General features: G+C 41.3%; 1 protein-coding gene across 1 annotated transcript in view; it reads right to left on the bottom strand.

Annotated features, from left to right (window-relative positions):
* Positions 1-11,062: 11,062 nt before the first annotated feature.
* The window catches only part of EFHB (EF-hand domain family member B), a gene marked incomplete at its 5' end in the record, with an annotated part of 49,459 nt that continues 36,395 nt past the window's right edge, over positions 11,063-24,126 (bottom strand). The window contains 4 exon segments of the mRNA XM_082655598.1: positions 11,063-11,502; positions 14,524-14,705; positions 16,564-16,776; positions 19,734-19,941. Coding sequence (XP_082511724.1) covers positions 11,329-11,502; positions 14,524-14,705; positions 16,564-16,776; positions 19,734-19,941 — 777 coding nt within the window. The 3' untranslated portion in view covers positions 11,063-11,328.

Here is a 24,126-nt window from a genome sequence, read left to right as displayed (position 1 = left end):
GGTGGGAGGGAGGGAGATGCAAGAGGGAGGAGATATGGGGACATATGTATAAGTGTAGCTGATTCACTTTGTTATACAGCAGAAACTAACACACCATTGTAAAGCAATTATACTCCAATAAAGATGTTAAAAAAAAATGGAGTCAGAGACATCAATATAAACTCTTGTTTAGCTTAATGTAGATACAAATATTTATACATAGAAATATTTGCAGATATGTGTATATACATGGATTAATATTCACACATATATTTGCTTGCTCTATCAGCCAAGAGGGCACAGAAGCAAAGATACCCCTGTAGCAACTAACACACTTAGTGCCCAGAACTTGGTTTCCCGTAGCATTCTCTACTAAAAGGTCTGGTTAGGGCTCCTTAGAGAAATGGCTAATTCTATGACTGGGGCAGAAAATATACAAGATTAGCCTGGAGCATCTTATAGTGCCAGAAAATTCAAAAGTGCTAAAAACAAACAAACAAAAAACCACACTGGAATGTTTTGAGCAACAAAATTAAATAGCATGGGGTTATAACCCGAAGTATAGAATAAATATCTATGATATAAATAAATGATGAAATAGACTATAAATGGGGGGTGATAGACAAATCTCCCATGCAGAAGAATCGCAAATAATTTATGTAGACACTCACTCTCAGAGAGGTAGAACGTAACCTCCCACTTAAGTGTGGGCTGCACATGGTGACTGCCTGCCATAGAAAACAGTATGGAAAAGGGGAAAAAAGAGTAACTTGACAGTAGAGAAACTTGAAAACACTACCTTAGCCAAGTGATCAAGGCCAACATCAACAGTGATAAATAATGTTGAGGGTATGTTCCTTAGATGTGATGTGATGAGGATAACCCTTTACCTCTGTGGTCTTCCCCCCAGAACACATAACTGCAGTCTAACCATGAGGGAAAAAAATCAGACAATTCTCAATTGAGGGATATTCTACAAAATACCTGACTAGCACTACTCAAAACTGTCCAGGTCATCAGAAACAAGTAATGTCTGAGAAACTATTATCATAGCCAAGAGGAGCCTAAGGAGACATGACAACTAAGTGGAATGTGGTGTCCTGGGTGGGATCCTGGGGCAGAAAAAGGACATGAGGTAAAAACAAAGAGATCTGAATAAAGTGTGGATTTTAGTTAATGACACTGTATCAGTATTGGTTCATTCATTGTAATGGACCTTAATTAATTATTAAGAAGTTAATAATAAGGGAATCAGTGCGGGGAACTATCTTCACAATTTTTCTGTAAACCTAATACTGTTCTAAAATTAAAATTTTATTTTTAAAAATAAAGTGAATGCTACCCAAAGAGAAGGAATGCATGCACGCCTGAGCAGAGAGCAGGCGTGTAAATAGTAAAAGAGCTATACCAACAGGGAGGGTGAATGGTGGACAGCTAGTACACATAAAGCAAAGGCACAGAATTGCCAGAAAGCTTAACGCTTTGTCACTCCAAGTGTGACCTCTAACCAGCAACACTTTATCACGTGGAAACATTAGAAATGCAGAGTCTCAGGCCCTACCCCAACTTACTGAATAAGAATTTGCATTTTAACAGGCTCTGTAGGTGATTTATATGCACTTTAAAATTTAAAAGGCACCAGCTTAATGACTATCAAATACAGATTGTCTGTTCATCCTCTGTCCTCCCCAAACCCCACCTCTCCCCAGCAAAATTCTTTCACCTATAAAGCTCAATAATTCGGTTTTTCTTTTTATCTTTTAAAATTTGTTATACGATTTTTAAAGGTAACTTCTCATTTACAGTTAGTACAAATATTGGCTATTTCCCCCGTGTTGTACAATACATCCTTGAGCTTATCTTACACCCAACAGTTTGTACCCCAATTTTCAACCCCGATATTGCCCCTCCCCCTTCCCTCTCCCCATCGATAACCACTGGTTTGGTCTCTATATCTGTGAGTCTGCTTCTTTTTTGTTATATTCACTAGTTTGTTGTCTTTTCTAGATTCCACATATAAGTGACCTCGTACAGTTCAATAATTCAGTTTTTCTGATAGACATCCTTTACTACAAAAGTCGATGAACTTACCAAGGATTCTAATTGTGAAAATATTTCTAACAGAACAAATTACAGGCTGGATCTTTGGACAAAGACAACATTTTTAGTCTTAATTTAAATTCTGTAGTAGTTAACTCTCCTCAAACAACTTAGAGAGTTGGTATGGGGAGTTCTTTTGTTAAAAGATAATTGTTTATTGATTGGTTTGAAGTATTGATATATGTAAGCTTACTCCAGGAGAGCAAGAAAAAGGCTTTCCCTCTGCCCAGATGAAGTTGTATTCACCTCTATCTACAGAGTGGAAAATCAGCCAAAGTACTTACAGGTGGAATAAGGACTGTACGCTCCAGATTACTCTCAGGAAACATTTCTGAGTCTAAATGTACTTTTTAATTATCTCTTCCAATACCACCATGCTAATTGGCTAATTTGGAAATGATATGAGATCCCGTGTGCTTTAAAGAAAATCTGTTTGTTTATATATTTATTTGCACCTGAGACTGTCTTATTTCTGGCAGGACAAATGTTATTAAAACAGAATCACCTGCTTATTTTAACCAGATTTTTTTTTAACGAACATACATGAATTGGATTATCCCTAGGGTTTCAGGAGGAAGTATTGGCATTTTGAGTCATGGGAAATTGCCACTTAGCCAGGAAATAAATGAGCTTTAAAAAGATCCCATTATTTTTTACAAGGTTATTATTGTAAATGTTTCATAATAGAAGAAATGCCCTTCAAGTTTACCCTCATTGTTGGTTTATGATTGGGGTGTTAACCTCTAAGGAGTCCAGCTCTTCACATCAAGCCACAGTGAGTTTTCATAAGTGGTTATTACATAAAATAAAATTACCCTTTATTGGTCCCCATAATATTTCCAACAAGTTCCTCCATTTGTTAGCTATTTTGTGAGGAAGATTTATTGAGTTTATTTGTCTGGGCTAGGAAACAGTGGCTTTTTAAAGTTTTTATGAGTTGAACATATTTTACTATTAACAAGACCATCCTGAACTCTGTAGAAACATGATTTAGGTGAAAACGTGGTGATATATTTGGGTATTTATTTATATTTCACATGAATATTTCACAATGCTGTACCTGTTTCACTAAGAGATGGAACTTCATGATCCAAACAGACTTTCCCTCTAGCTTACTATTGAAAATGTTCCTTTCCAGTCTAACTACTGCCACTAAATAATGAAAGAAGAAACTGCTAGGATCACCCTGGATTTCAGAAAGTGCAGTGGTAAACAGTCTCTTCCCTCCAGCTTGATATTCTCCTTTTTTTCTGAAAGTATTATTGAACGGGCTGCTGCTCTTCTGCACTGTGGGCTGAACCTCATCGCGAAGTTTAGAAATGTTAGGGTGCCCCCTACCGTTGCAAATGGGGAAGCACGGTTCTTCGCTGTTGCATTCGGGGAACAGGATTCTTCCAAAAGGAGTACTTAACCAAAGTTCACATAAGTGATGGTTAGTCACATGGAAGGCAGGTAAAGAGGGAGGAAGGGAAATGGGAGGGAAGGAAGGGAGGGAGAGAGAAATAATAACTCTACCTAAGGATAAATTTAAAATTTTGGAGCAGAGCTGCTTTAATGTTCAGCCTGGTCTAGAGATCCATCCATGAAGAGGGCAGGGGATTTGAATATTACACCACCAAAAATATATGTGTATGTGCACTTTTCTGAAATGATAGTGTGTAGCTTTCATCATATTTCAAAGGGATATGTAACCAGGGTCACTCTCTCTCTGCCACCTTCCCTGTCACCCTTTTTGGTAACGTCAACATCCCTGTAGGTGGTCTCCTACTTATCACCAGACTTCCCATTGTTTGAACTCCTCTCTTTCAGTGATCTTGTTCTCCAACCGATTTCAGTCACTTATGCCCATTGTCGCACCCCAAACATTGTTACCAACAACCCTACCATCTCCAGGATCTCACGTGCAAGCGTTCCACTCTCTGATCACCGTCTCCTATTTTTCTAGCTTCTTTTTTGTGATACTTCTCCACAATTCTTGACCCACTGGAATGGTCCAATCCATTGACCCTGCCATTTTTCACTACCATTTCACTTCTGAACTTCCTCTTTACCCATCTTAGTTTCTGTGGTAATCACTAGAATTGTTTCCTAGCATGCACTCAGCTCCTATATCCACCCCCCCACCATCTTATTCACCAGGAGAAATTCCTACCCTCGCTAAATCCAGAGCTCCACTTACTCCACGTCTGAAGTTCAGTGGTTGCATATGAAGAAAGGTATTAAGGAATCAGTGGAAGAATAACTGAGGCAGAAGAACGGAAAAGTGACCTGTAAGACAGAATGATGGAATTCATGGCTGTGGAACAGAATAAAGAAAAAAGAATGAAAAGAAATGAAGACAGCCTAAGAGACCTCTGGGAAAACATTAAATGCAGCAACATTTTCATTATAGGGGTCCCAGAAGGAGGAGAGAGAGAGAAAAGACCAGAGAAAATATTTGAAGAGATTATAGTCGTAAACTTCCCTAACATGGGAAATGAAATAGCCACCCAAGTCCAGGAAGTGCAGAGAGTCCCATACAGGATAAACCCAAGGAGAAACACACCAAGACACATAGTAATCAAACTGGCAAAAATTAAAGACAAAGAAAAATTATTGAAAGCAGCAAGGGAAAAACGACAAATAACATACAAGGGAACTCCCATAAGGTTAACAGCTGATTTCTCAGCAGAAACTCTACAAGCCAGAAGGGAGTGGCGTGATATACTTAAAGTGATGAAAAGGAAGAACCTACAACTGAGATTACTCTACCCGGCAAGGATCTCATTCAGATTCAATAGAGAAATCAAAAGCTTTACAGACAAGCAAAAGCTAAGAGAATTCAGCACCACCAAACCAGCTCTACAACAAATGCTAAAGGAACTTCTCTAAGTGGAAAACACAAGAGAAGAAAAGGACCTACAAAAACAAACCCAAAGCAATTAAGAAAATGGTCATAGGAACATACATATTGATAATTACCTTCAATATGAATGCATAAAATGCTCCAACCAAAAGACACGGGCTTGCTGAATGGATACAGAAACAAGACCCATATGTATGCTGTCTACAAGAGAGCCACTTCAGACCTAGGGACACATATAGACTGAAAGTGAGGGGATGTAAAAAGATATTCCATGCCAATGGAAATCAAAAGAAAGCTGGAGTAGCAATACTCATATCAGATAAAATAGACTTTAAAATAAAGAATGTTACAAGAGACAAAGAAGGACACCACATAATGATCAAGGGATCAATCCAAGAAGAAGATATAACATATAAATATATATGCACCCAACATAGGAGCACCTCGATACATAAGGCAACTGCTAACAGCTAAAAAAGAGGAAATTGACAGTAACACAGTAATAGTGGGGGACTTTAACACCTCACTTACACCAATGGACAGATCATCCAAAATGAAAATAAATAACGAAACAGAAGCTTTAAATGACACAATAGACCAGATAGATTTAATTGATATTTATACGACATTGCATCCAAAAACAGCAGATTACACTTTCTTCTCAAGTGTGCACAGAACAATCTCCAGGATAGACCATATCTTGGGTCACAAATCAAGCCTCAGTAAATTTAAGAAAATTGAAATCACATCAAGCATCTTTTCTGACCACAACGCTATGAGATAGAAATGTATTACAGGGGATAAAACGTAAAAAACACAAACACATGGAGGCTAAACGATACATTACTAAATAACCGAGAGATCACTGAAGAAATCAAAGAGGAAATCAAAAAATACCTAGAGACAAATGACAATGAAAACATGATGATTCAAAACCTATGGGATGCAGCAAAAGCAGTTCCAAGAGGGAAGTTTATAGCTATACAAGCCTACCTCAAGAAACAAGAAAGATCTCAAATAAACAATCTAACCTTACACCTAAAGGAACTAAAGAGGAACAAACAAAACCCAAAGTTAGCAGAAGGAAAGAAGTCATAAAGATCAGAACAGACATAAATGAAATAGAAACAAAGAAAACAATAGCAAAGATCAATGAAACTAAAAGCTGGTTCTTTGAGAAGATAAACAAAATTGATAAACCATTAGCCAGACTCATCAAGAAAAAAAGGGAGAGGATAAATCAATAAAATTAGAAATGAAAAAGGAGAAGTTACAGCAGACATTGCAGAAATACAAAGCATCCTAAGAGACTACTATAAGCAACCCTATGCCAACAAAATGGACAAGCTGGAAGAAATGGACAAAGTCTTAGAAAGGTATAACATTCCAAGACTGAACCAGGAAGAAATAGAAAATATGAACAGACCAATCACAAGTAATGAAATTGAAACTATGATTAAAAATCTTCCAACAAGGGCTTCCCTGGTGGCGCAGTGGTTGGGAGTCCGCCTGCCGATGTGGGGGACGCGGGTTTGTGCCCCGGTCTGGGAGGATCCCACGTGCCACGGAGCGGCTGGGCCCATGGGCCATGGCCGCTGGGCCAGCATGTCCAGAGCCTGTGTTCTGCAGCAGGAGAGGCCACAGCAGTGAGAGGCCCGCGTACCGCAAAAAAGAAAATCTTCCCACAAACAAAAGTCCAGGACCAGATGGCTTCACAGGTGAATTCTATCAAACATTTAGACAAGAGCTAGCACCCTTCCTTTTCAAACTCTTCCAAAAAATTGCAGAGGAAGGAACACTCCCAAACTCATTCTATGAGGTCACCATCACCCTGATACCAAGACCAGGCAAAGATACTATAAAAAAAGAAAATTACAGACCAATATCACTGATGAATATAGATGCAAAAATCCTCAACAAAATACTAGCAAACAGAATCCAGCAACACATTAAAACACCATGATACACCATGATCAAGTGGGATTTATCCCAGGGATGCAAGGATTCTTCCATATATGCAAATTAATCACTGTGATACACCATATTAACAAATTGAAGAATAAAAACTATATGATCATCTCAATAGATGCAGAAAAAGCTTTTGACAAATTTCAACACCCATTTATGATGAAAACTCTCCAGAACCTGGGCACAGAGGGAACCAACCTTAGCATAATAAAGGCCATATACAACACACCCACAGCAAACATCATTCTCAATGGTGAAAAACTGAAAGCATTTCCTCTAAGATCAGGAACAAGACAAGGATATCCACTTTCACCACTATGATTCAACATAGTTTTGGAAGTCCTAGCCATGGCAATCAGAGAAGAAAAAGAAATAAAAGGAATACAAATTGGAAAAGAAGAAGTAAAACTGTCACTGTTTGCAGATTACATGATACCATACATAGAGAATCGTAAAAGTGCCATCAGAAAACTACTAGAGCTAATCAATGAATTTGGTACAGTTGCAGGATACAAAGTTAATGCACAGAAATCTCTTGCATTCCTATACACTAATGATGAAAATCTGAAAGAGAAATTAAGGAAACACTCCCATTTACCATTGCAACAAAAAGAATAAAATACCTAGGAATAAACCTACCTAGGGAGACAAAAGACCTGTATGCAGAAAACTATAAGACACTGATGAAAGAAATAAAAGATTATACCAACAGATGGAGAGATATACCATGTTCTTGGATTGGAAGAATCAATATTGTGAAAATGACTCTACTACCCAAAGCAATCTACAGATTCAATGCAATCCCTATCAAATTACCAATGGCATTTTTTATGGAACTAGAACAAAAAAATCTTAAAATTTGTATGGAGACACAAAAGACACAATAGACAAAGCAGTCTTGAGGGAAAAAAACAGAGCTGGAGGAATCAGACCCCCTGACTTCAGACTATACTACAAAGCTACAGTAATCAAGACAATATGGTACTGGCACAAAAACTGAAATATAGATCAATGGAACAAGATAGAAAGCCCAGAGATAAACCCAAGCACCTATGGTCAACTAATCTATGACAAAGGAGGCAAGGATATACAATGGAGAAAAGACAGTCTCTTCAGTAAGTGGTGCTGGGAAAACTAGACAGCTACATGTAAAAGGATGAAATTAGAACACTCCCTAACACTATACACAAAAATAAACTCAAAATGGATTCGAGACCTAAATGTAAGACAGGACACTATAAAACTCTTAGAGGAAAACATAGGAAGAACACTCTTTGACATAAATCGCAGCAAGATCTTTTTTGATCCACCTCCTAGAATAATGGAAATAAAAACAAAAATAAACAAATGGGACCTAATGAAACTTCAAAGCTTTTGCACAGCAAAAGAAACTACAAGCAAGGTGAAAAGACAACCCTCAGAATGGGAGAAAATATTTGCAAATGAATCAACGGACAAAGGGTTAATCTCCAAAATGTATAAACAGCTCATGCAGCTCAATATTAAAGAAACAAACAATCCAATCCCAAAATGGGCAGAAGACCTAAATAGACATTTCTCCAAAGAAGACATACAGATGGCCAAGAAGCACATGAAAAGCTGCTCAACATCACTACTTATTAGAGAAATGCAAATGAAAACTACAATGAGGTATCACCTCACACGAGTTAGAATGGGCAATCATCAGAAAATCTACAAACAACAAATGCTGGAGAGGGTGTGGAGAAAAGGGAACCCTCTTGCACTGTTGGTGAATGTAAATTGTTACAGTCACTGTGAAGAACAGTATGGAGGTTCCTTAAAAAACTAAAAATAGAATTACCATATGATCTAGCAATCCCACTACTGGGCATATACCCAGAGAAAACCATAATTCAAAAAGACACATGCACCCCAATGTTCATTGCAGCACTATTTACAATAGCCAGGTCATGGAAGCAACCTAAATGCCCATCGACAGACAAATGGATAAAGAAGATGTGATACATATATACAATGGAATATTACTCAGCCATAAAAAGGAACGAAATTGAGTCATTTGTTGAGATGTGGATGGATCTAGAGACTGTCATACAGAGTGAAGTAAGTCAGAAAGAGAAAAACAAATATCGTATATTAACACATATATGTGGAACCTAGAATAATGTACAGATGAACCGGTTTGCAGGGCAGAAGTTGAGACACAGGTGTAGAGAACAAATGTATGGACACCAAGGGGGGAAAGCCACGGCGGGGTGGGGATGGTGGTGTGCTGAATTGGGTGATTGGGATTGACATATATACACTGATGTGTATAAAATTGATGCCTAATAAGAACCTGCTGTATAAAAAAATAAATAAAATTCAAACGAAAAAATTCAGGAAGTAAATACAAATTAATAATAAACATTTTATAATAGCTATCAAAAAAAAGCAGGCCAAAGTTAATACATCATATTTCAGGGATGAAGAATTTCATCAGATATGGAGGGTAATCAGATATCGACGATGGGAGGATTCTCTGTAAACTGACTTAGCAAGATTCTTGCTAAAACTGTGCAATGCAGGCCCAGGAAGGACAGACACAGAAGCCCAAGGTCAAAACCTAATTGAGAAAAGGGTTCAAAGGAGCCTGACTAAAGTTCAGTCAAGGAGCCTGCCTCTGTCAATAGGCGGGTGAATAGACAGATGATAGATCAGATAGATAGATAGATAGATAGATAGATAGATAGATAGATAGGGACATAGAGACATAGGTAGGTAGATGGATGGATAGAGACATAGATGGGTATGTAGGTAGGTGGATGGATGGATGGATGGATAGGAAGATAGGTAAATAGATAGATAGATAGATAAATAGATAGATAGATAGATAGATAGATAAATAGATAAACAGGGAAATAGATAGACAGATAGATGTAGAAGTGCTTGTAAATGTTCTTTGGGAAGGGCGGGGATCCCCGATCTGTAGCATGTGTTGGTTTGCTTAGTGTAAATACTCTCACTGTAGCTGGTTTCAGGCTACCAACATGGGGTCAGGGACACAGTGCTGGGAAGAAATGCCCACAGTTGACCACAGTGGACAGTAAGAGCAGGCTCCAGCCCACCCCTGCATAATTCTTTGTGCTACTTGTGCAAATCTTCTGTAAGTCTAAAATCATTTCAAAATAAAAAGTTAAAATTTTTCACATAAATTACCTATAAAATAAATGGATTATAAAAATTTTTCCTAGGGATTGGGTAAAGCAATCTTTTGAACCTTAGTTCTTTTTTTTTTTTAAAGTAACAGTAGACTACAGAATAACCACAATATCTAAATTAAAGAGTAATTTTTTTAGACTAACAGACAAAAACCAAACAACAAAATGTTAAGGTCTATCACAGAGAAATACGGGGTAGAATACATAGATCATTCAATTCATCAAGTGATATTGCTGAGAAAGCTTCAGTCATGGATTCAACCCACCCTGGGGCTCTTCTGATGCACAAAAGGAACACGCTGGACTGGGCTCCCACTTCCCCATCACCATCTGGATCTCATCCCGCCCTGGCATCACATTTGTATATCAAAGAACCGAGGCAAGGGCTTCCCTGGTGGCACAGTGGTTGAGAGTCCGCCTGCCGATGCAGGGGACACGGGTTCGTGCCCCGGTCCGGGAAGATCCCACATGCCGCGGAGCGGCTGGGCCCGTGAGCCATGGCCGCTGAGCCTGTGCATCCGGAGCCTGTGCTCCGCAACGCGAGAGGCCACAACAGTGAGAGGCCCGCGTACCGCAAAACAAAACAAAAGAAAGAGCCGAGGCAGGAGGGAGGGAATGATTCAGCACAATCTGCAACAATAACTCTCTAAAGCTACATCTAACAGTGTGGTCAGCTGTGTCCTCTACAGATACTCCAAGGACAATATGCTTTTCTGGCCATAAAAGGATGTGAAAAGCCACCAGACATCGTGTAGTTGTTGGAACTCAAGTTTTTATTCCCAAAATTCTGCTCCTTGTAATTAAGTCTGTTTTCCTCAGATGCTGACAGAGACTTAAAAGCCCATTAAGTTTCAGTTGTGTCACAGTGACACCTAAAGAGAAAAATAACAAAATGTTGAAGTCAAAATTTTGTGACCCTGGTATCACAAACCAGACTTTGAATATCAGGCCACCCACTCAAATGCATAGCATTCTTAAGCATACTAAACAGGACAAACTTCCAGCATCATTCTGGGCCATGACTTTGGTGAGCTTAAAGGTTAACTCCAAGTGCTCGGCAAATTCTTTGGTGCTTTATAGGAAACAAGAAAATAAAGTTTAAAGTCCAAGATCTAATTTATTAGCAACGCATCCAGGCATATAAGCCCTACCACAGTGATTGCTGAATTATAATATCTAAAACCAGAATGGACTGAACATTTTAGATGAACACGGATTTAACAATTCTTTGGTGTAAATGAATGAACGCCACAAAGATCACATGGTTGTTTTGCACTTGGTCCAGTCTGCGTACTGTAACTCACTCAGAACAGTTCTGATAGTCTCAACACAAACTTGTCCTCCGTGATGTTTTTTTGATGCAAGATTCCATACATTTTCAAATTCATCCTCGGAAAGCTTGACACCAATGTTACATAATATCTCTGCAATCTAGGGGAAAAAAAAAACTTTCAAAGTCAGGCTAATATTTATGTGTTTTTCAGTTTGTATTTTTAAAAATATCTTTATAATATCTAAGACTATGGACATTTATCCCCAAAAAAGATGTGAGGATGTGTGTGTGTGGTAGGGGAGGAGGGCTTATTACGTATAATAAGCCAATATTAAAATTCCAGGACTTTCAGCTCAGGAATCATTTTGCTAATATGAGTGAATATGAGCGTGTTCAACTCTACTAGCCAATATATAAAATTATTTTCAACTCCAAGTGTTTCTGTTTATTTTAAAGGGAGGTGGCCAAATTCAAGCAGAAAGGGTAAAAGAGTTAAAGATAGAAGACTTGCTGGATTTGATTTCCGTCCCAGTCACCTCTTATGTATGTTATCTAGACCCCTTGCGTATTAGTTTCTCTTCTTTAAAATAAGAATATTTATGGGACTTCCCTGGCGGTCCAGTGCGCTTCCACTGCAGGGGGCACACGTTCGATCCCTGGTCAGGCAACTAAGATCCCACGAGCCACGTGGCCAAAAGATAAAGAACATTTATGGAGTGTCTCTAACTGGCCTGTTGTGAACTTTAATTATAGCTGGGGGTGTGCAAATGTCGGGGAGATAGTGCACGCGCGAGCGAGTGAGCAGACTAAAATCTGAGCATATTGAAAACAAGCAAACTTTGGTTATTAATCATCTCTCTGCAGTGATAATTAGTAAAAGAGATAAAGGGAGGGGGGAAACATGCTTTATATGTCCCAGGGAAAATATAAGAAAGGAAAGATAAGAACCAGTAGTGAGAAGAAATATTAGAATGAGTAGAGGGAAGAAAAGATTTGAAAAAAAAAATGAAACTAAATTTAAAAGAGGGAAGACATTTACTATGAAGCATACAGGAGGGAAGCAAAGAGGGAAATGGAAAGAAAGGTTAGACCGTGAATAGGAAAGCCAAAGAAATAGAAGACCTGCAGAATACCTCTATTAAGCTAAATCTTAACAATTAAAAGGTCCCCTAGGTATGATGCGCCTTGTGGGAAATTAACAATATAATCAAATACACTTGAAATTCAGGAGAGCAGTGCTGTCAGCGGCAGCACTTACACAGCAGAAGCGCCTCGAAGCACCCGCGCATAGTTGCTATTTTCCTCCACCCGGTGACAGGTAAAGAAAGTCCCTGCGGGGACCTCCCTGGCGGTCCAGTGGTTAAGACTCCACGCTTCCACTGTAGGGGGTTAGGGTTCGATCCCTGGTCAGGGAACTAAGATCCCGCATGCCATGTGGTGCAGCCAAAAAAAAATATGTCCCTTCAGAGCGAAGCCCTGAGGTGTGTTCTTGGGCATCCCAGCCCTTCTCCCCTGCTTCCTTCCCAACTCTTCGGGAGACATTCCTACCCTCCTTCAGCTTTCCATCCTCGTGTATTGATTAGCTAACACTTTTACGGAAACCCATCTATTCTCAAGGTGACATTATTACTCCAACCAGGTCTCTGGGTTCTTTTTTTTTTTTTAATAGACTTTATTTTTTAGAGCATTTTTAGGTTTCTAGAAAAATCGAGCAGAAATTATCTAGAGTTCCCGTATGCTCTATCACTTGCCCCCTCTTTTCCCCTGTTAGTAACATCTTGCATTAGTGCGGTATATTTGTGACAGTTGATGAGCCAATATTGATACATTATTGTTAACCAAAGTCCATTGTTCACATGAGGGTTCACTCTCTGTGTTGCATAATCTATGGGTTTTGACAAATGTATAATAACACGTATCCACCATTATGGTATCATACAAAATAGTTTCACGGCCCTAAAGATCCTCTGTGCTACACCTATTCATCCGTCCCTTTTTCTCTCCAACCCTCTGGCAACCATCAGTCTTTCTACTTTGTCCATTGTTTTGCCTTTTCTAGAATGTCATTTAGTTGGAATAGTATATGTGCAGGCCTCTGGGTTCTTACTTCCTACCTAGAATTGTGAGATAAAGGATGACTTCCTAGTTAAAAGAATTTTAGGCATCAGGAAACAAGCAGGAGATTTTTGTTTCTTTTGGTGGCCCTGAAGCCCTATTTCATAGGCCCTTTAGAGTGACTGAGGGAAGAGAAAACACAGTCTACGAATGTCTCTTCTCTAACCTTCTGTGGTGGATCCTGGGTTCCTTCTTTGGGACCAGCCAGGAGGCATCTTCCTCTGAGTTTCTCCCCTCCTCTCCCCCCACCTCAGTGGGAATAAATCATTGGAATGAATCTGTTACTAAGTTTGCAAGTTTGCAAGCCATCAACCCTGCATGTGCAGTCCCAGAAAGCATCACACGTCTGTACACATCATTTCTAGCTCTGGATTTGAAAGCTCAGAGAAGCAATTGCTCCCTTGATCACAGCCTGCTTTCCACAATGACAGATCTAGACAGGCTGGCTGCTCTGACCAAGACTTGCCGTTACTCCTCGGCCCTCAGAAACCCAATGGCTATTCTGGCCTAGCCGGTTGCACCTGCTTTATAACAAACCTAGGAAGAAAATCACCTGGGCCATGAAGACCACGTTTACCAAGCGAAAAAACAAGATACAATGGGCTGACACGTGGCAACAGGACAGAACATTTTAAATCAGTGCTTGTTGTAGATAGTCTGAGATAGCAGCTCATAAGGATAGCAGAGTGGCCCTCCTCACACTTACTCTTTGGTTTTGGAGACCCACGACCACAAGGGTACTTACACAAGGAAGGGATTGAGCCACTTTGCTTTTACTCAATGAAGAATAGTGTTGAATATCTTAGGAAAACAGTTTTCTTTTTATACATAGGTCACAGTGAATATATGACGTGAGTGTAATGCTTCTTAATAGAGTAAATTCTACTTCAAGAATTGTACCAAATATCACAACAAAATTGAACATTATCCTCAAGAATCCTAATGGGGGGGGGGAACGGGGTGCTCCTGATGACTTTTGTAATATAAACGCTCAAGCAAATAAACATTTCCACCGTTGTGTGTCGTGGCCTTTCTTTCAACCCTTTTGAAATCACATGTTGTACCTCTTTTTTGGATCTGGTCTTGAAGAAGTCTCTTTCAAACAATCCTTTCTGGCCAAAGATGGTAGGATACAGCAATGAATAGGCATTTCCCTCTTCACCATAATTGGTTCTGTCACTGATACGGCGAATTCGGGGGGCGGGAATATCGGACCGAATGGTTGGAACACCGTAGGTGGGATAACCTAGGACATGGATGGGGGAGGAAAACAGACATTCTAAATACAGCCGCCACCAACCATGCGCCTACTGAGCACTGGAAATGTGGCTGGTCCAAACTGAGCTGTGCTCTGAGTGTAAAATACACAATTTCAAAGATGTCGTACCCAAAACAAGAATGTGAGACATTTAATTAATCATTTTATATTGATTCCTTGTTGAGATGATAGTACTTTGGAGATACATATTGTATATAAAATATATATATATACTATTAAAAAAATTTGTTTTTTATTTTGTCTGTGCCACGCAGCATTCAGGAACTTAGTTCCCTGACCAGGGATTGAACCTGGGCCTCGGCAGTGAAAGCACCAAGCCCTAACCACTGGACTGCCAGGGAATTCCCAATGTACTATTAAAGTTAATTTCACCTGTTTCTTCTTCTTAATGTGGCTACTAAAATTTTTTAAATACAGATGACACCAGGACTTCCCTGGTGGCGGAGTGGTTAAGAATCCACCTGCCAATGCAGAGGACACAGGTTCGAGCCCTGGTCTGGGAAGATTCCGCATGCCGCGGAGCAACTAAGCCCGTGTGCCACAACTACTGAGCCTGCGCTCTAGAGCCCGCGAGGCACAACTTCTGAAGCCCACACGCCTAGAGCCCGTGCTCCGCAACAAGAGAAGCCACCGCAATGAGAAGCCCGCACACCCCAACGAAGAGTAGCCCCCGCTCGCCACAACTAGAGAAGGGCTGCACGCAGCAAGGAAGCCCCAACGCAGCCAAAAATAAATAATAAATTAAAACAAAAAAAAATACATACAACACCAATTGTATTTCTATTGGGCAACACTATTCCAAAGCAAGTAGCAAGCTCTCATCACAACGGAATGTAAAGCATGTCTATGAAATCCAGTTGAGAAAAACATGTAAATCCTTAATCATGGCCTTAGTCCAAAAAAGGGATCTTGACCAATATAAAAGAGTCTTCTAAATTCATCATGCTTGATATTGAGATCTGGGCAGTTATGGGTTGAACTGTACCCTCCCCAGACTTTTATGTTAAAGTCCTAACCCTTAGTACCTCAGGAGGTGACCTTATTTGGAAAGAGGGTCATTGCAGGAATAATTAATTAAGATGAGGTTATACGGGAGAAGGGTGGACCCTTGGTCCAATATGACTGGAGTCCTTATAAAAAGGGGACATTGGGACACAGATGCTCACACGGGAGAACATCAGATGAAGACGAAGGCAGAGATCAGGCTGGTGCAGCAGAAGCTGAGTAGCACCAAAGACTGCCGGCAAACCCCCAGAATCCAGGATAGGGCCTGGAGCAGATTTTCCCTCACGGCACTCAGAAGGACGCCACCCTGCCAACACCTTGACCTCGGACTTGCAGCCATCATGAGATGATCAATTTCTGCTGTTTAGCCATTCAGTTTGTGGTATTTGTTATGATAGCCCTAGCAGACTAACAGACGGGGAATAAAGATGTAAGGAACCGTTCTGTAAGAGCTCATCAAATATTTGAAGGCAAATCTGTTTGTAGCTAAGAATCACGTGGTTCAAAAGTCTCCTAGCACTTGGTGAAGTCTGAATTACGACGAGGTCTAACATTCCGGGTTCTGAGCTATGATGGTTTCAGTTTCATTGATACAGAGAGAGTCATTTTACTTGGGTCACCATGAACACTAGTTCAATTCAGCCTACATTTATCGAGCCTTCCTGGTTGCTTAGAATACAGAACTGAATGAAAGGTCCTGGGCTTTGAGAAAGTTAGAGTCTAATAGAGGCTGGGGGACAATGCAAGGACAGACAAAGGACACTCCCCTTCTGTGTTTGTTGATCCTTTTAACACTCAGCAAATAATGTGACATACTCACAAGTAGAAGGAACAGCGCCTACAACTGCACTGATCTCCGAAGAAGTGGTCTTGTAGTGATTAGAAACTTCATCGCTTGGCCTCCGAAGTGTCCGCAGAGTCTGTTCTGAGCTCCCTGGCTCTTTCAAGACAATATCTTCAGGCTTTATCAGGAGAGCTGGTTCAGATTCTTCTCCATTAGCCTCAGCAGGGTTTGCACAATCTGGTTTTCCACCTTCAAGCAAAGACGGAAAGGGGGGGAAAAAAAGTACAGGACAAAGTTACTACCTGGTGCTCACCCTGTAACAAGATGAGTTTTCCCATTTAGTCTCTTCTTGCTGGTGGAAACAGAGGCTGAGCTGGTGTAGACCCTCCACTGACACCAGTAGCCACTGTGGAAGCACAAGTTCAGTCCAAGGTCATACACCAGGAAATCTGAACAAGGTCTAATGTTTCTGCTCACCACTGCACTCATTTTATGCTAAATAAAGCTTTTAAATCTGAAACACCAAATGAAAACGGAGAACTTTTTTTTTCTTTCCTCTTTTTTAAAATTAGAGCCTATTTTCATATTTGACTTGAACTACAGGATTACCAGAGTTGTTCCTAAGACTGTGCCCTGGGGAGGGACAGGAGAAGAAATATTTGGAGCTGTAAATTCCACACATACCTGATCGCGGTAGGGAGGGAGCCCCCATGCACTGTGACATTTGGAGAGGCGACGAGAGCTCACTGTGAGCGCAGGAACCGATTCTATAAATAACTCCCTTCCAATCAGTGTATAAGAGAAAACCCTGTAAGATTCTGTTCTCTTTTGCAGATTTGCTTTGCTGAGTCAGTTCTGAAGTTGAGGAGGAAATTCCTGACACAGCTTCTTCATGGAGCTGCTAAGTACACAGCTAGCACTAGGCGGCGCTGTGGTCTCTCGAGCGCTGGAGGAACTCAAAGTGCTAGGGAAGGCCCAGCACCGGTTACACCGGCGAAGAGTGCCCCAGTGCCCGATCGGGGTGGCAAACCAGAAAAGACAGACCCATCTAAAGTCTGCACCCCCCGACTCAGCCCCTGCCAATCGCTGCAGTGAAAGCGTCGGGCCCAGTGTTCCAGACCCTCTGGACCCAGTCCCTGCACCCCCGAGTGGGTGGGCGCAAAAGGCAGAAATCTGGACCAAGTACGAAAAATAGTTTCTCAGAAAACTGCTCGAAAACCCCTGCCTTAAATGAAGCACCCCCTTTTCTCCAGCCGTCAACAGTAAGATGGAACTTGATATAAGAAAATTCCTGGCAATACATTCCCGAGTCCCTTCTGACTGACCCACCAGCCACTGTCTTAGAAGAAGAGGAAAACCTCAAGAACTCCGTTGAAAATGGCGCTCAAGTCAGGACCCCCCCAACCAGGAACAATTAGAAGAAACACCTGGTTTGAAAGCAGGCTTTTGTTTCCCCCACTGCGTCATGAGTTGTTCCAAGAAGGAAAATACTCTGTCACCCTCTATTTATTTCTGAGAGAACTAGGGTAGAGTTGTTTTCTATAAAAAGCTTCATTAGGTAGAGAAGATCCTCCTGCTTTCCTAGTGGACAGCAGAGAAAAGCCATCCCAGAAACTGGTAAGGGCTCCCGTGGTCAAAAAAGCCCCAAATGTGGTACTGGCTTTGCAGGAATAAAAGTGAAAACAGGAGTATCTTCACGTTTTAGAGGAGAGATATTCCAAGAGGAGATAAGCATGTAGACAATCTTTCAAAAGTTAATCGTCTGTAAGAATCAAGACTTGAAAATTAAAGCAAATGAGGTATCATTATATAACAACTAAATCACAAGAGTGTTTGAAATAACACTCAATGGTAGCAAGATTGGAGTAAAACCTTCTCACCAACGTGACTGATAAAATTGCAAATTGGTACAATCATTTAAAAAAGCAAAATGAAAGAGAGAGTTACTTCTGGGACAAAAATAACATTCATAAGAAATGAGATCGAAACAGAAAGCTTTCTGAGAGATGATAATCATTATAGCATCACCCATATTACTTTAAAAATATCTGGAAATAACCTAAGTTTTAAAAAGTGAGGAAATGGCTTAGTAATTCATAATACCTCAGCGTAAGGGAACTGAAAATGAAGTTTACAGAAACCATAAAAGTATCTCTTCATTCCATAGAAATTTGAGAGCTAAGTTTTTTTTTTTTTTTTAGCCAAATAAAAATGGTACAGTCACCGTGATTTTAGCTATTTTAAAATATTTCCATACATGGACTTCCCTGGTGGCACAGTGGTTAAGAATATGCCTGCCAATGCAGGGGACACAGGTTCGAGCCCTGGTCTGGGAAGATCCCACATGCCGCAGAGCAACTAAGCCCGTGCGCCACAACTACTGAGCCTGCGCTCTAGAGCCCGTGAGCCACAACTACTGAGCCTGCATGCCACAACTACTGAAGCCTATGCGCCTAGAGTCTGTGCTCCACAACAAGAGAAGCCACCGCAATAAGAAGCCTGTGCACCGCTATGAAGAGTAGCCCTTGCTCACTGCAACTAGAGAAAGCCCACATGCAGCAACAAAGACCCAACACAGCCAAAAATAAAATTAATTAATTTTAAAAACAAAGAACAAGCTTATAAAAAAAATTTCCATATGCACACACACATATGTATATATGTATATCTATATATGGTTAGTGATGCAGGAAGATAATGTGTAAACATAAAGATATTTGAATAAAAGTAAAGATTATGTTTTTCCTTTTCTTAAAAAATTTAACAGATCAAATTCTATTTTACAATTGACTTTTCCTGGGGGAGGGGAGCTAATTTCTCTGAGAAAATGGTTTTCAAACAGCTTTCTGAGGAACTCTCTTTCATATTTTGGGCTTCTGTGTAAATTGTTTTGCTCGTAACTGTTTTCTTTTGAATGAGTAATACACGGTTCCAAACTTAAAAGATACAAAAACATAGATTGAAAAGTGAGTCTTGCTGCCGCTTTGACCCTCAGCAACCAGTGTCCCCTCCCCGGAAATAATAAATGTTATCAAATTCTTTCCTAACCTTCCACAGATATTCTATGCATAAAAATAAAAACAAATATATGTATATGTGCATATCTTTAAATATATAATATTAAAGTTGACAAGAGTCAAACTCCTAAGAAAAAGAAAATACTAAAGTCCATTTAAGAATTTAGCAAGCCTTCAGAAATTAAATACCTTTAATAATGACCCTCTCTTCATACTCCTTAAGGGGGGTTTTATCTTTCCAGTTAAGAAAATTTGCAAATTCAAGGTAGTTAATCAGCCCGTCATTATCCACATCACAGTATTCAAACAGCTGGTCCAGGAGCTTCTCATCTATGTGCAAACTGGCCTGGTCACACGCTTCCCGAAGCTCAGCTTTATCTATGGCCCCATCTCCCTTCTGTTAGACACGAAGCAAAAAAAGATGACGTGAGCATTGTCTTCACGAGCAGAGTGGGCAACATCTGTTATTTCCTTTAAGAAAAAAAGAAAGAGCTCTATCACATAAATTCAAAGAATCGGTCCTATTTTTCACATAAGAAGAGTCAGATACTAAGCGAGATTGGTCCCCATTGTGTCCATCTGATATGTGCCCGGTAATTTTAACCCTGTTTGGAGTGGAGTGTGGCTCACAGCCTTTGTTCATTTTAATATCTTTCTCATTATTTTATTTTTATTTTATTTTTTATTTTTTTTTTGCGGTATGCGGGCCTCTCGCTGTTTTGGCCTCTCCCGTTGCGGAGCACAGGCTCCAGACGCACAGGCTCAGCGGCCATGGCTCACAGGCCCAGCCGCTCCGCAGCATGTGGGATCCTCCCGGACCGGGGCACAAAGCCGTGTCCCCTGCATCGGCAGGCGGACTCTCAACCACTACGCCACCAGGGAAGCCCAATATCTTTCTCCTTAGATCATGTTGTTTACACTCGGGTTGAGAAGGCCTAAGCATGATTCATGCTTGACATTTCATTTGACCAATGTTGTGTACTTTTGACAGCTTTCTGCAATTTTCAATGCTTTCAAAGTTGGTGTTCCAGCTAGGCGGTCAGGGACTTCCCTGGTGGTCCAGTGGTTAGGACTCCACACTTTCACTCACGAGGGCCTGGGTTCAATTCCTGGTCAGGGAACTAAGATCCCACATGCCGCACGGTGTGGGAAAAAATTAAAAAGTCAACTGGGCAGTGATTGTCCTACACTACATTGCCTGGTGAAAAGAAGAAATTAGGGAAGTGGCTGCAGGCCAAGCACAGAGAGTGGATTCAAAGGCAGCTGCCCCTGGATATTAACGCTCCCCGTGGACAACAGGATTCACTCAGATTCATCCTGGAAGCGGGAGGAGGGGAAGTTTCCACCCCTTTCAGACAACAGTTAAAGACAGAAGCACCTACGCTGAGCGTGAAAGGAGGGAAATTTAGAAAGACTCTGGGCAGAACCTGGCTGATTCACTTGCAGGGTGACGGGCCGGAGCACATAATGCTTGTTAAGGAAGAATGGCCAGAGCTGGGCGTCTTACCCCTCAGCCCTACTGCGGCCCGTCAAGCCAAACTTAGATCCATCCGAGATGACAGGGAAAGGTCCCAGTGTTTTCAAAGTGGGTGCCAGCTGCTATAAGGGAGCTTTGGCCCTCTCAGAGAGATTTCCCCGAGAAAGTTAAACTCCCAAGGGAAAACATAAATGACTCACCAACAATCAGCTCCTAGGCCCAGGGTTGGATTCACAACGCTGGTGAAGGCAATCCCCTTGAGAACAAGAAACTGACCCAGTGAATTCTAGATAAATTCCTGCAGCCAGACCCATAGGCCTGGAGAATGTTCCTAACCCTCACGTTGAAAAAGAATGAGAATTTAAAATATATTATATGGGGCTTCCCTGGTGGCGCAGTGGTTGGGAGCCCGCCTGCCGATGCAGGGGACACGGGTTCATGCCCCGGTCCGGGAAGATCCCACATGCCGTGGAGCGGCTGGGCCCGTGAGCCATGGCCGCTGAGCCTGCGCATCCGGAGCCTGTGCTCTGCAACGGGAGAGGCCACAGCAGTGAGAGGCCTGCGTACCACAAAAAAAAAAAAAAAAAAGTAGACTGCTTTATGCAAGTCTCTGCTGCCAGCCCAAGTCAACCAACACTACGAGCCCCACACCCCTAACTGAAAAGCAAAGGTGGGGTGGTGGGCTGTTGAATCGAGGGTCCCCAAATCTGAAAAAGATGGTGGCGATAATGAAAGAAAATGCTTCTTATTCACTGGGTACAGAGCCACTCCTGCCTCTGCAGCCTTGACGTTTCCCTCCCCCCATACCCCAACCTCAACTGTTCTAAGCAGGACTAGGTATGGGACAAGATCTCCTTGTCCCCAAGGGGGCTCACAGGCCACAAGTATCTGTCCCAGTATGTTGTGGAACTTCAGGGGGGTGGAGACTGAAACCACTACGGCTTCATTGGCTATGGGTGCCAAAGTCGTCACCCTACTGAGTGTGCAGCAAGAAGAGACGTCAGGAATCAGCTGGTGGCGTTTGGGCAGGGTTTGTTCAAAGTGGAGAAGGAAAGTTAACAATCTATTATTTCTGTGGCTTCCACTGCTGGATGTGTCAATTGATATTGATGCTTTCCATACCTGTCTTATGAATGTTCAGGCACCTATGATCAAGAGAAGCCACGTGGAGAGAATGCTAGTACCTTTGGGGCCCCTCAACCCTCATGACCCCTTTGAGCTGCAAGTCTCTATGAATAATGATTTCACCACGTAGAGCCACTGGGCCTGGTTCACTAACCTGAAACCCAGTGGTCTTCACTGGTCTGCTGTGGCTTTCAACCTCAATAAGCGCTAAGGACCAAAAAAGGGCATAGTCACTCTACTCAGTGGGCAGAACTCAAGCTTATTCTCACAGCTCCGGTCAATACTGCCATTGATGAATCTGTTATATTTTTACTGACTCTTGGACTGTTGCCAATGGCCTGCGTGCTTGGTTGCCACTTGGAAAACTACAGACTGGGGACTTCCCTGGTAGTCCAGTGGTTAGGACTCCATGCTTCCAATGCAGGGGGCATGGGTTCGATCCCTGGTTGGGGAACTAAGACCCCACATGCCGCCCGGCATGGCCAAAAATATAGAAAATTAAAAATTTAAAAATTTAAAAAATTTTTAAAAAGACCACTACAGATTGGAAGATTAAAGACACCTCTTTTTGAGACAGAAAACTATGGATCAACAGAGGAATGGATAAAGAAGATGTGGTACATATATACAATGGAATAAAAACGAACAAAATAATGCCATTTGCAGCAACATGGATGGACCTAGAGATTGTCCTACTGAGTGACATAAATCAGACACAGAAAGACAAATATCATATGATATAGCTTATATGTGGATCTAAAAAAGAAGGGGGTACAAATGAACTTATTTACAAAACAGAAATAGCATCATGAATGTAGAAAACAAACTTATGGTTACCAGGGAATGGGGGGGGAGGATAAATTGGGAGATTGGGATTGACATATACACAGTACTATATATAAAATAGATAATAAGAACCTGCTGTATAGCACAGGGAACTCTACTCAATACTCTGTAATGACCTACATGGGGAAAGAATCTAAAACAAAAAGTGTGGATATATGTATATGTATAACTGACTCACTTTACTGTACAACTGAAACTAACATATTATAAATCAACTGTACTCCAATAGAAAAAAGAAAACTATGGAAACAAATCACGGCTGCTGAGTGAACCATCCAGGTAATTCACATAGATGCCCAGGATAAGGGTCCATCCTCCGATGTGGATGACAGGAATCAAGCTTTGGATTGCGCCTGCACCACCCAGGTTGCACCATCGCTGCCTGGATCCATCCTTGTAGCAGACACGACAATATACGCACCATTAGACAAAGTGCCAAAAAAGCAGTCGACGTTTCTGAGGCAGAGGCTACCACCACATGCCTAACTTGTGACTCCTGCCACAAGCTGACCCATTTGTCTCATGGTGAGGGAGGACACATCACACACAAGGCATTGCCCCATGCTCCTGGCATACTGACTACACGAACCTTTGTCCCCACTCAGAGCTATTGATGGTGCATCTCTCTGTTGACACATTTTCAAGTTATAGAATCGCTATTTCAGGCCAATGAGCCAGCTCCAGACACAAAAGTGTGGCCCGTGCAAGTCATCTGAGTCACGTGCTTTGCTTTCTGGACCACTTTCGGTCTGACAGTGGCGTGACTTATAGCACAAAGGCTACTCAACAATGAGCTATTAGTCAAGGTATTCACTGAACCTTTTCTGCCCCTAACCATCCACAGCAGTCTGGTATTACTGAGCTTTGGAACAGCCTTGCTCACACGTCTTAGTAAACCAGTTTTGTCAATGAATGCAACTGTCCCCCAAAAGGAATCATCCCATCTCAGCTACTTCCTGGATAATAGGCAGAATAAAAGGAGTTGGAATTATATATACCTATTTTGAAAATTTGAGACTCTGCTGTGACCGTTCTTGGACATAATGAGTCTTCATTTCCCCCACCCTTTAGATTTTAAGTTCCCTGAGTTAAAAGCCTGCACATTATCTGGGATAATGTTTGATGTGCTGTGAG

This window comes from Grampus griseus (assembly GCF_964374135.1).
Source record: "Grampus griseus genome assembly, chromosome: 5".
NCBI classification, from domain to species: domain Eukaryota; kingdom Metazoa; phylum Chordata; class Mammalia; order Artiodactyla; family Delphinidae; genus Grampus; species Grampus griseus.
The sequence above is the reverse complement of the archived record's forward strand: the minus strand, read 5'-3'. Positions and strand labels throughout refer to the sequence as shown.